The 13,901-nt window shown below is 36.5% G+C and overlaps 1 protein-coding gene across 9 annotated transcripts in view; it reads left to right on the top strand.

Moving 5' to 3' along the window:
* Positions 1–13,901, top strand: part of KMT2C (lysine methyltransferase 2C) — a 285,522-nt gene that overhangs the window by 246,071 nt on the left and 25,550 nt on the right. For 7 of the 9 annotated variants that reach the window (XM_072652159.1, XM_072652155.1, XM_072652154.1 and 4 more), the window contains 4 exons: positions 9,261–9,473; positions 10,641–10,805; positions 11,491–11,632; positions 11,747–11,894. In XM_072652159.1, coding sequence (XP_072508260.1) covers positions 9,261–9,473; positions 10,641–10,805; positions 11,491–11,632; positions 11,747–11,894 — 668 coding nt within the window. The remainder of the gene's footprint in view (positions 1–9,260; positions 9,474–10,640; positions 10,806–11,490; positions 11,633–11,746; positions 11,895–13,901) is intronic. The other 2 variants (XM_072652152.1, XM_072652153.1) reach the window with 2 other exon arrangements.

Here is a 13,901-nt window from a genome sequence, read left to right on the forward strand (position 1 = left end):
ACTTCTGAATGTTCCCTTCCTCCCCTTAGCCCCATAACTCTTTTGTGCCTCAGTTGTGGAACAGACTGTATTCTGGCTTATGTTGTTCTACATACATGATTTTGTATTTATTTTCCTGATTAGAGCAAATAGTTCTCTAGGGAATGGAAAATGTTTTATTCTCTTTTGTATCCCCTACAGTGTGTTATACTTAATAGTTGCTCTGTTAGCTCATTATTACATTTGCTGATTTTGATGTTAGTTGTCTTGTTCAGTTTTGTATCCGTCCTTTGGTCCCTTGCATATATAAGATGTATTTAATAAATGGTTTTGGAATCAAAGTTAATTAATGGGTATTCATTAAGGCATATTAATGAAAAGACACCTTCATTGATGTGGTGTGATCATGGTTATGTTTTAAGGTTTATTCCAAAAATCTGTTATGACTAATGCTAGTAGACATGGGTTTTAATTTAATTTTTTTTCCCTCCTCAGTATCGGGCAGATGTTTTATTGATAAGAATATATATTTATTTCTATGCATCTTAAAACATCTGGCATTCTATCATTATAAGGAAGGAAGCAGTTAAGTATATAGGACCCAGGATTTGTAATCAAAAGATTTAGATTTAAATCCTATAGATTGTCTAATTTATGGAAGTAATCAAAGGGCATGCTACATTAAAATGCTTTATGAGAAATGATTGTTAAATTGGTGATTTGATGCCAACTATTCTTTTCTTAAAGTAGAATTTATTGGTATCTTTTGTTTTTTTATCACCTAGATTTCCCAAAGTATATCTCCTACCCATCCCAGGGAGCCAATTCTTATAAGAGAGTGCGGGGGAAGGGGGGAACTTAGTAAAACTGAGCTGCAACATACTGAAAGTCTGACATAATCCATTATTATTCACGTCTATATTCTCCCACCTCCTCCCTTTTCTCCTCCATTGAAAAAGCTTTTCTTGCCTCTTTTATGAGAAATAATATGCCCCATTCCATTTCTCCCTTTTGCCTCCCAATATATTCCTCTCTCACCCCTTAATTTTATTTTTTTTAGATATCATCCCTTCCTATTCAACTCACCCTGTGCCCTCTGTCTATATGTATATAATTCCTCCAACTACTCAAATACTGAGAAAAGTTCAAGAGTTACAAATATTATCTTTCCATGCAGGAATGTTCAACTTTAGTAAGTCCCTTGTGATATCTGTTTCCTATTTACTTTTTCATGCTTCTCTTGATTCTTGTGTTTGAAAGTCAGATTTTCTATTCAGCTCTGGTCTTCTCATCAAAAATGCTTCAAAGTCCTCTATTTCATTGAATGACCATTTTTTCCCCCTGAAGTGTTATAGTCAGTTTTGCTGGGTAGGTGATTCTTGGTTTTAATCCTAGTTCCTTTGACTTTTGGAATATCATATTCCAAGCCCTTTGATCTCTTAATGTAGAAGCTGTCAGATCTTGTGTTATCCTGGTTGTATTTCCACAATAGTCGAATTGTTTCTTTCTGGCTGCTTGCAATATTTTCTCCTTGACCTGGGAACTCTGGAATTTGGCTACAATATTCCTAGGAGTTTTCCTTTTGGGATCTCTTTCAAGAGGTGATCAGTGGATTTTTTTAGTATTTATTTTACCCTCTGGTTCTAGAATAGCAGGGCATTTTCCTTGATAAATTTCATGAAAAATGATATCTAGGCTTTTTTTTCATCATGGCCCCATAATTTTAAAATTGTCTTTCCTGGATCTGTTTTCCAGGTTAGTTGTTTTTCCAATGAGATATTTCACTTTGTCTTCAACTTTTTCATTCTTTTGGTTTTGTTTTGTAATTTCTTGGTTTTTCAAAAGTCATTAAGCTTCCATCTGTTCCATTCTAATTTTAAAAGAACTATTGTCTTCAGTGAACTTTTGAATCTCCTTTTCCTTTTGGCTAAATCTGCTTTTTAAAGTATTTTTCTCCTTATTATCTTTTTGGACCTCATTTGCCATTTGGGTTAGTCTATTTTTTAAAGGTATTCTTTTCTTCAGCATTTATTTGATCTCCTTTAGCAAGCTGTTGACTTGCTTTTCATGATTTTCTTGCATTGCTCTCATTTCTCTTCCCAGTTTTTCCCTCACCTCTCCTACTTGATTTTCAGAATCCTTTTTGAACTCTTCTATGGCCTGAGACCATTGTAAATTTATTTTGGAGGTTTTGGATGAAGAAACCTTGACTTTGATGTCTTCCTCTAATGTTATGTTTTGTTCTTCCTCATTCAAAAGGATGTAAGAAAATACCTGTTCACCAAGAAAGTACCCTTTCATAGTCTTATTTTTTTTCCCTTTTTTGGGCATTTTCCCCACCAGTTACTTGACTTTTGAGTCCTTTGTCAAGTGGAGGTTATACTTTAGGGATTCTCAGTTCCTCCAAGGTGGCACAATCAAGGGAGAGGAGTTTACTCCTCTCCTGGCCTGCGCTCTGATCTGGGAGCAACCACAAGCTTTTCTGCCCAGGATCTGCGTGTAGGATTCCCTCTCCACAACTGCCTCCAGCTCCACCACACCAGAGGTCCTCCTTACCCAAGACCACCACTCAGGGCTGAGATCTAGATCAGCATCTCAGTTCCCCCAGGGTCTTTAGGCAAAGGGCTCCAAAAATGGATGCTGTGCTGCAGTGACTTTCTCTGCCATGGGCTGAGGCTGGGGCCAGACCCTGCTCGCTTTTCACCCAGGTGAAAGAACTTTCTCACTGACCCTTGAAGCTATCTCTGGCCTTTGTGGGGTAAGAAATCTCAGAACTGCAACTGTTGCCCAGGATTCCCCCTACTCCACTCCTGTCCCTGCTGTCCTGCGTGGCCACTCAGCTCTGAGCCTGGTACGATAGACCTTTCCTTTTGGCTTTCCAGTCTGTCTTGGGCTAGAAATTTCTTTCACTCTGTCATTTTGTGGCTTCTGCTGCTCTAGAATTTGTTTAGAGTCATTTTTTTACAGATATTTTGTGGGCTTTGGGGTAGAACAGGTCCGTCCTTCTACTCTGCCGTCTTGGCTCTGCCCCCTAGGCCACCTTCTTTGCATTTTTTGTCATTAATTCAGTTGATACTCTTGAGCTTTTGTTCTTCAAGGAGAATTTTGTTATTATTTTTTCTAACTCTATAAGATATTTTTGGTATTTTGATTGGCATGGCACTGAGTAAGTAAATTAACTTAAGTAGAATTGTTATTTTTATTATGTTAGCTTGGTCTGCCATGAGCAGTTGATATTTTCCAGTTGTTTAGATCTGCTTTTGTTTGTCTGACAAGTGTTTTATAATTGTGTTCCTATAGTTCCTGGATTTGTCTTGATAGGTAGACTCCTAAGTATTTTATGCTGTCTACAATTCTTTTAAATGGAATTTATCTTTCTGTCTCTTGTTGCTGGACTTTTTTGGTAATATATATAAATGCTGATGATTTTTGTGGGTTTATTTTATAACCTGCAATTTTGCTGAAGTTAGTTATTTCAAATAGTTTTTAGTTGATTCTCTAGGATTCCCTTAAGTATACCATCATCTTATCTTCAAAGAGTGATAGATTTATTTCCTCATTGCCTGTTCTAATTCAGTTTCTTTTTCTTTTATTGTTAAAGTTAACATTTTTAGGACAATAATGAGTAATAGGGGTTATAATGAGCATCCTTACTTTATCCCTGATCTTATTGAGAACGCTTCTAACTTATGCCCATTACAAATAATACTTTCTGTTGGTTTTCAATAAATAATAGTTTTCCATTCATGACCCACCCACACTTAAGAAGTGCTGGTCTATGATACCTTTTAGTAAGATGTAGTTTCCCTGCTTATCTCTTTCATTTAGATCTATTTTTGCGTTTTCTTTGTGTGAGATCATGATTACTACCCTGTTGTTTTTTTTTTTTTTACTTCAACCAAAGCATAATATATTCTGCTCCATCCCTTTTACTTTTTGTGTGTATCTCTCTGCTTCAGATGTGTTTCTTATAAGCAACATATTGTAGGATTCTTGTTTTAAATCCACTCTGGTATCTGCTTTTCTTTTATGAGGGCTATCCCATTCACATTCACAGTTAGGATTATTGTTCTTTTTCCTCTATTTATACTTTTTTCCTCTCTCTCTCTCTCACCCCCCACTCCTTTTACACTGTCCCTCCTCACCAGTGTTTTGCTTTTGACCACTACCTCCTTCAATCTGCCCTCCCTTCTCTCAACTTCCTTGCCCCTCTCCAGCTGCCATTTTTTTTTGTCACCCTCCCTTCCTGCTTCCCTGTGGATCAGAGTAAGATAGGTTTGTGTACTAACCTGAGTGTTATTCTCTCCTTGAACCAAATCCAGTGAAAGTAAGGTTCAAACAATACTCACACTCCTCCCTCTTTGTTTCCCTCCACTGTAATAGGTCTTTCATCATGCCTTTTTATATGTTCTAACTTACCCTATTCTGCCTTTTCCTTCCCTTTTCTCCCAGTGCAATCTTCTTTCTCATCCCTTAATTTTTTATATCATTCCATCAGTCAACTTATACTACACTCTCTTTCTGTGTATACTCCTTCTAACTGCCCTCATGCAGTTCTTAATAGTAAACAAGTATGATCTTCCCGTATGAGGATGTAAACAATTTAATCTTTTTGAATAACTTTTTGATGTTTTCCCCCTATTTATCTTTTTAATGCTCCTGTTGAGTCTTCTATTTGAAAACTTAATTTTCTATTCATCTCTGGTCTTTCTGTCAGGAATGTTTGAAAGCCTCATGTTTCATGTCCATCTTTCTCCCCCACAACCCCTCCAAAAATTTTTTTGTTCAGTTTTACTAGGTAATTGATTCTTGGGTTGTAAACCAGGCTCCTTTGCCTTCTGGAGTATCATATCCCAAGCCCTATTTTTCTTTCATGTAGAAGATGCTAAGTCCTGTGCAGTCTTGACTGTGATTCCTTGTTATTTGAATTGTTTCTGTCCACTTGCAATATTTTTTTCTTGACCTGAGAGTTCTGGAATTTGGCTATAATATTCCTGGGAGTTTTCATTTGGGGATCTCTTTCAGATGATCAGTAGATTCTTTCAAAGACTTTTACCCTGTGGTTCTAGGATATCAGGGCAGTTTTCCTTGATAATTTCTTGGAAGATGTATCCAGGTATTCTTTTTATCATCATGACTTTTAGATAGTCAAGCAATTCTTAAATTATCTCTCCTGGATCTATTTTCCAGTTCAGTTTGTTTTTTGTTTTACTGATTCTTGATATCTTATAGAGTCATTAGCGGCTTGTCCAGTTATAATTTTTAAGGAACAATTGTTTTCACTTAACTTTTTATACCTCTTTTTCCTTTTGGCTCATTCTTCTCCTTTTTTTCAGTGGAGTTTTGCACCTCTTTTTCTTTTTGGTCAATTCTCCTTTTAAAGAAGTTATTTTCTTCAGTGCATTTTTGTACTTTTTCTTTTTTTCTGTTTCTTTTACCAACCTATTGACTCTTTTTTCATGATTCTCTTGAATACCTCTCATTACCTCCTTTATTTGCTTTTAAAAATTCTTTTTGAGCTCTTTTTGGAGGACTTTTTAGGCCTGTGACCAATTTATAGTTCTGTTTGAGGCTTTACATGTAGGTGTTTTGACATTATTCTCTTCTGATTTTGTTTTTTGATCTTTCCTCTCTCCATAATGACTTTCTTTGATCAGAGACTTTTTTGGTTTGGTTTGTTTTTTGCTCATTATCCAGCCTGTTTTGTGACTTTTAAAACTGAGTACTGCTTATTGGGTACTGGAGGCACTGTGTTCCAAACTTTGATACAGGGAGCTAAGGGCCTTGTCACTGACTTTATTCCATAGCTGGCAGTCCACCTGCTGTGCTGAGGCTTCTAAGTTATCTTGGGCTGGAAAATTTTGTGAGTTCTTTCACTTGATTTAAATTTGTTTTAGAGGGAAATTGGGGAGAGCCAAGGTAACTTCTTGCCATCTTGGCTTTGCCCTCCCCAGGAAATTTGTGAACAAAAGCATGACTATGAGAATGTTTAGGATGTGCAAAGGGAACAAATAGTTCACTTTAGCTGGAGTGCAGAGTGTTTGGAAGAGAGTCTTGTGAAAAGAGACAGGTAAGGTAGAGTAGTGCCATGTTTTTAGAAAACCATAAATGCCAGACTGAGGAGTTTTGAGTTTTATGTAGTTGGCAATATAGAATTATCTGAAACACTTTCAGTAGAGGAACAAGAAGACCTGCTCCCTGTACATAAGGAGAAACACCAGGAGGGTATGAATGATTGATTCAAGAGAACACAGACTAACAGTTGGCAAAACTGTTTAATAAGGTACTCCCAATAGTTTATTTGAGTGACCAAAAGACCTGCTCTAGGGTGATAGTAGAAATGTAGTGACTGGGAATAGGATGCAAGAGAAAACATAGAGCTAAAGTCAATAATACCTGGTAACTGAGAAGTGAATGAAAACGTAGGGGGAATGAATGAATGGTAGTGCCATTAAGAGAAGCTCAGTTTTACACAAATGCAGCTTGCAACGCCAGTGTAACATTCAGCTCAGAGTTAGAGATAAATTCGTGGAGCTATTTGGTAATTATCTTTATCAAGTTCATGTTAAGTTGAAGATGCTCATTTGTTAGAGAGAGAAGCAATATTGTTATTATTTTCGTAACTGAGAAAAAAAGTCTATGAACCTGTTTTTAAGAGTTGATACTTGTGTAGCAGAGTTAATTTCTTAATAATAATAACTGATATTTATATGGCACTCTTGAAAGTTTGCAAAGAGGTTTGTTTCTCACCACAACTCTGTGAGGCATGGTACTATGTCCATTTTATAGATGAGGAAACTGGAATTCAGCTAAATAGTGTCTTGACCATGGCTTCTTTTGCTTATAAGATCAAATGGTAAGATTTGCGTGTTTCTGAATAAAGACTAGCATTCTAGCCACTGTGACATATTAAGAGACCTATAGCTCATTTACAAATTAAGCCCAGTTTCAAAATGTATGGTACTAGTAATGTTTGACTTAGTGAATTATTAATACTAATTTTCCTAAAAAGATGACTAGCCTCTATAATTAGAGACTAGACTTCCAACTCAACAAATACGTAGGAAGTGTGCATAATTTTTGTTGCATGTAGGTTGCGGAAGGTTCAAAGAACAGTAAGGTTTGAAAATGTTTTCCTCTAGTTTATGATTATTTCTTTTACTAACATTCTACTCTAATATTTCAAAGTATATACTCAAACTTTCAAAATATCATGCTACAACCTCTGATAAAATTACTTATTAGAAAGGCTTTTCTGACACTCGATTTCGCCTTTGTCGCCTCGAAGTTGAAATGATTTTCCCACCACTCCCCCTCATTCCCCAGACTTCATAGAAGACTTTTGCTTTATACCTCTCTAATGCCATAATCACGTATTGTTTTTATTAAGACTGTCTTTATATCAAATGCCCTCACTAAAATTGGCAAATACTGTGCCCTTCCCCCACACACACACACCTACACACACACACACCACCAACACTACCTTTATTTACCACAGACACTTAATACGCATTTCTACAATGGAATGGAAAATTGAATTGAGTATGGTACCAGTGACAAGGAGCAACTTAGCCAAATTCAGTTACCAGTAAGTTACCTACTAGATTATGTTTTGTTTTGTTGGCTACAGTCGTTCAAGAAGACCTTTATCCAGAACACAGGGGTTATTGTCTGCTTTGGTGAAGGGAATAGTGTTGTCAATAAAATCACAAATCTTTAAAATACCCAAATGATGTTAATTTGTAGTTTATTTGGGTTAACGTTTATGGTAAATAAATGGAAACTCATATTAAGTTTTATTGCTGGTCCATAGAATGCAGAAGCTTGAGAACCTGCAGCCTTGAGGCCACATGTGGCCCTCTAAGGCCCTGAAGTGTGGCCTTTGACTGAATCCAAACTTCTCAAAACAAATCCCCTTAATAAAAGGATTTGTTCTATAAAATTAATACTCAGTCAAAAGACTGCACCTACGGACTTAGAAGGCCACATGTGACCTTGAGGATGCAAGTTCCCCACCCCTGCTCTAAGTGTTTTATGCTGTCCCCCATTCACAAATCCATATTAATAATAGTTTTTTCCCTCATAACACAATCAAGGAGCCGGCTTTGATAACACTATGATTTTGGCTATAATTAACTAAGGTTAAGTATTCCCATTTCTCTTACTGCTGACCTAAAAAATCCTAGTCATTAAACCTGGTATTTTCAAGCCTTCAGAATAAACAAAAGATCTTTTACCTTTACTACTTCACAAAATTTGCATGTATAGTACAATTTGTTCAGAAATATTTGGCCTAAAAAAAGATGACCCATTTCTAAGCCTACATTATTAGCTTCTACTTAAAAGTTTTCTTTAGGGCTGGTCCTGAATTTTCTTATCTTTCCATAATAATAATAGCAAGCACTTAAGTAAGTTTACAATTACAAAGTACCTTTTAAGGCATTACTTAATTTGTGTCTCCCAAGTATTAAACATAGTGCTTTTAGAGGAATCAGCAAGTGTCCCTTGAATTCATCTGTAGTTATTATCAAATAGCATGCACTTCTTTACACATAACTGGCATGTTCAAGTCTTACACATTTCTTTGGATAATTGCTCAAGTTCCTACCTTGAGAACAGAGTAACATCTACATTTAAAAAAGAAAACAACAGATTTTTTCTCAAAAACTATGAATACTTTGCACAAAGTAATGAAAAGGAAAAGCAATGTTTATGTGAATTATCTAGTCTAATTTAATATAAGCGTAGTCCAATACATGTTTGGTTAAGGTTTATAACAATTATAATTTGAATGGTCAGTATATTTGTGTTGTACGTTTGTCTTTTTCACTAAGGAATACTAATTGTCTCTCAAAGCTTCTTGAAGCTGGCAAAGGTATTTCCCAGGTGCCCTTCTCAGATTTTGGCCCTGTTGATCAACACTACCAGAAAGAATAAAATATTTACATGAGTTGGCTAAGACCTCTTGGCTGTCATAACCCCCAGATCCTATAGCACAGAGTGCTTCCACAATTGATAGTCAAAAGAACATGAATTATGTTTTTCTTCCTTGATGGCAATAGCAAAATGCAGGATCAAACTCAGAGAGTGACGCTGGTTTCCTGTTTTGATCTCATTTGAAGTGTGAATAGCATCTTGAAAACAAATTCCATTGGCCCCATCTTGTCACCATATATCACCAAATAATTGAATTATGGGTTGGAGTAGGACTATCATGAAATCAATATTGAATGCATGGGTGGTCCATTCTGATTTCTTGATTTCCATATTTCTGCCAGCCAATTCCAGGAAATCAGATACAGGGTGGCCTTGAATGTGGAAATAACCTGCAGACGAAAGCAGATGTGCTAAGTGAAACCAAGAAGCAACGGAGCAAACGAACTCAGAGGACTGGAGAAAAAGCAACACCTCGTTCTAAGAAAAGAAAAAAGGATGATGAAGAAAAACAATCTGTTTATTCTAATGCAGACACATTTGCTCACTTGAAACAGGTGAATTGTTAGGGAGAGTTGCTTGAGGTTTGGGATAAAATATAAAATATTAATGAAAACTATTTTAGCTTCACTCTTAGAATGAGAATTTTTCCCACACAGTACACATAAACCAGCCTCTTAATTGATCATTTCCCTACCTACTGTGGTGGTGATCCTATTATGCTACAACCTCTGATAGAATCTATTAATAGGAAGTCTGATAAAAACCTTATTAGGAAGGCTTCCCTGACACTGTCTTTTCCCTACATAGATGAATGAAATCAGTGGCTATTGGGTATTCTTCATGACCAAGGTATATACATATCCTCAGTCTTATAGAGAAAATCATTTGTCATTTCTTTTGGCCTTAAAAACCAAAAAAAAAATGGAGCTGAGTGACTTTTCTACACAACAGAGATCTATAGTCCCCCTCATGCTAGTTGTCATTGACATATATCCATTATTGATGTCTTAAACATTATATCTCCCTCGTACCTCCACTAGAATAGTGTTTAATGTGAAATACATTAATACTTTAAAAAAAAAATTATAGTGTCTAGAATTTGGCTTTCAGTTTTGCAAAGCACTTTACTAATATTTACTGATACTTTGTCATTTGATTTCTTACAACAGCCATAGGACATAGTTGCTAATATCATCCCCAATTTTACAAATGAGGGAACCAGAGGCAGACAAAGAATAAGGGATTTATCCCAAGTCACACAACTGTTAAGTGAGCTAGCTTCAAACTCGGGTCTAACTGATTCTTCATACATTGATTGCTGTATCTTCTACTTTGCTACTTCATTATTAAACATGTTAATTGAATTTAATGCAACATAAATCATGCTACTCCTCAGCCTATCCCTATTCCTGATGTGGAAGTAAAAATGGCCTAGAGATTTGCAGAAGGCACAATTTGTTTTTCTTGTTATTTACCTGGTTTGGCTATCCTGAAAAGATGGCTATCTTATTTTTAAAATATACATCAAATTAACATGCTTTGCTCTCCCTTATTAATATATAATCCAGTGTCTTGATAATTTGGGCTTAGTAGGAAACGGCCTTACATTCAGAATTTTTGAGGTTTTTACTTGCTGTCTTGCTAAAAGAAGATAATCAAGACTGTAATATTTTTTGCTTCTGGTTTATCATGTATATCACTTTTACATATTTTTTCAATAGCAGCTCTCTCTGCTTCCTCTGATGGAACCGATCATTGGAGTGAACTTTGCCCACTTTCTTCCTTATGGCAGTGGCCAGTGTAATAGTGGAAATCGCCTTCTAGGAAATTTTGGCAGTGCCACCCTTGAAGGGGCCTCAGATTATTATTCTCAATTGATCTACAAGGTATGGATTATTTTTTCCATTTGTTTTTGCCTTGTCCAAACTGAGATCGTTTTATCTATATATTATTTCTTCCTGGGTTTATATTCTGAATCTTATCTAAGAGATAGATTTTAAAAAACAAGCAAGCAAATAACAAGTATCCAGTATGTTAAGGTTGTTCTTTTGGGACCTTTTACTTTTATTTGTCCATAAGTACGGGTTCACATTCATGACATAGCTACCAGATGTTTGCATCGTTATCCAAGAAAATGAGTTGTAATTACAGTTTCATGAAAGACTAGTTACCAACTCCTTATCAAGACATTTAGATCAGCAAAGCATTTCTTAATGAGAATTTGATGAGATTTCTTGGTTTAGGATTCCAGCTTTTTTTTTTTAAGTCTAGGAAAGAATTTCAGTGAATTTTTAAAAGTTTTTTGAGAAAACAAAAATCAATTGTTACAGAGCTTTATGTCTAAGGATCCATCCTATAGAAAAAGCTAAATGTGTTCCATAAAAGCATCTATTCCAGCCTTAGTAAAAGAGTTCTGGACCTGTTTTTACTTTTATTTCATCATCTGCCATTTAGAAGTGTAGATCCTAGTTAACTAAAATCACTGCCTCCATGTTCATGGAACTACATTTTGTGGTCATTATGGGAAAAACACAATTTCATTCTATTTATTTTATAACCTTTGATCTCCAGCAGAATAACTTGAGTAACCCTCCCACACCTCCGGCTTCTCTCCCTCCTACCCCTCCTCCTGTGACCTGTCAAAAGATGACAAATGGCTTTGCAACCACTGAGGAACTTGCTGGGAGAACTGGAATGTTAGTGGGCCATGATGGTATGATGAACCTAACACTTTTATAATGTTAAATTGTCATTTCCAAAAGTATAAAATACAATCATATTACTTAACTTCAACACGTGAATGTTTGTTGTGTTTTTGTGTTTTCAGTTAGTAAAGCTCTTGGGCCTAAACAATTTCCACTGCCCTTCAAACCACAGGATGACCTCCTAGTCAGAGCTATGACCCAAGGCCCCAAGACTGTGGATGTTCCTGCTTCACTTCCAACACCTCCCCACAACAATCAAGAAGAGTTAAGGTAAAAGTTTCTTTTATCCAGAAGCATCCTCAGTATTGTTTACACATAAAATTTTATAGGGACATGTATACATAATGCTATTTTAATTTTACAATAGATTTTGCAAATAATTATATGACAAATTTGTCCTTTAAACTGCTTGGTTGTCTTGCGGAGCCAAGGCAGGGATAAGACCTGTGATTTCACTGGGATAGGGGGCACCTGATGATGTACCTTCTCTACAAAGCTGTAAAAATACGTTTAGGAAAATCATCCTTTGAGTTTAAAAAAATATGATTTATTGTGATTCCTACTGATGATGTATATATATAGCTAAAATGATGGATATGACCAGCACTGTCTTTTCAGTAGTTCAAACAGAGTTGATAAAGCTTATTAATTTATCTTATTCCTCATGGTTCCAAAATAAATATTTTTAATAGCAGTTAGTTTTGTTATTTTATTCTGTGTTTTTTCCCTTTCTTAGTATACATAGTGTTTATTAGCATAGTTTCTGGTACATAATAAGCACGTAATAAATATTTACTGACTGTGCATTTACCACCCTCAGCACTGTCTAGTACCCTTAGTCATAGTTCTGTCTGTATCCTTCTCAGTAAACTCCTATGGCTCTCCCTAGCCTTTAGGACCAAGTTTAAACTCTTTTTAGTTTTTAATATTCCTCAAAACCTGGTCCTAACCTCTTTCCTGCCTTACATGATACTTCTCCCATCTTCTGCAGTCCAGCTAAACTGACCATGTGGGTATTCCTCCTACACAACATTAATTCTTCCATTTGAGTGCCTTTGCCCTGGTAAAGACCACAGTCCTAATTCGTTGGTCCTCCTGAAGCCATGGAATCCTTCTCTTCCTTCAAGAAGTAGCTGTAGCACTGCCTTCAGTATGAAGGCTTTCCTCATTCTCCTTACTGCTACTACAGTTGCCTTGGCTGACTTCTTTTATGTGTTTACTCCTATTTATTCTGACTCTAATTATGCAGGTGATGAGGGCTTATCCAAGGGATGGGAAACCTTCAGCCTTGAGGCCACACATGACCTTCTAGGTCCTTGACTGTGGCCTTTAAGTTTTACAGAACCAGCCCTTTTATTAAGGGGATTTGTTCTGGGAAGTTTGGATTCAGTCAAAGGACCAGACTTGAGGATGTAGAGGGCCACATATGGTCTTGAGGCCACAGGTTCTCTACCCCTGAGAGGAGAGAAGGAGCTATATTTGAGAAATGTTGTGTGGGTGAAATCAACAGCTTGAATATGGGGGGTGAGAGGTAAGGAGGAGTCCAGGATGACTACCAGGTTCGTCACCTGGGACTAGAAGGATAGTAGTGTTCCCTTCTACAGTAAAATGGAAGGTAGGAGGAGGGCTTAGGGGGATAGATAATGACTTCTGTTTTGGACATAATAAGTTTAAAGTGTCTTCTGGACTTCAGTTCCAGATGTTTGAAAGCCAAGTGGAGATAGGAGATTAGAGGTCAGAAGAGATAGTAGGTCAGGAAAGATAGATTTGAGAATTATAGGCAGGAAAATGGTAATTAGATCCTCGGGAATGAATGAGATCATCAGATGAAGTAATGCAGAAGGAGAAAAGGACCCAGCACAGAGCCCTGAGGGACACCTATGGTGAGAAGGGAATTATCTAGAATAGGATCCAGCAAAAGAGACAGAAAACAAGTGGTCAGATAAGTTAGAAGGAGAATTAGATTAGTTAGAGTAGTGCCCTAAAAACTTAGAGAATAGAAAGTATCAAGGAAGAGAGAGTGATATCAGCAGTGTCAAGTTAAGGATAATGAGAATTTAGAAAAGGCTCTTGGATTTGACGACTAAGATCATTAGTAATTATGGATAGAGTAGGGTAGGTAAAATGATAAGGTTGGAAGTTGGATTTTAAGGGATTAGGAAGAGAGTGAAAGGAAAGAAAGTGAAAACACCTATGGTAGACAGCCTTTTCAAGGAGTTTAGCTACAAAGGGCAGAAGAGATGAGGTGTAGGACAAAGAGAAATCAAGGATCAAGTA

The sequence above is a fragment of the Notamacropus eugenii genome, chromosome 3 (assembly GCF_028372415.1).
Source record: "Notamacropus eugenii isolate mMacEug1 chromosome 3, mMacEug1.pri_v2, whole genome shotgun sequence".
Taxonomy (NCBI): Eukaryota; Metazoa; Chordata; class Mammalia; order Diprotodontia; family Macropodidae; genus Notamacropus; species Notamacropus eugenii.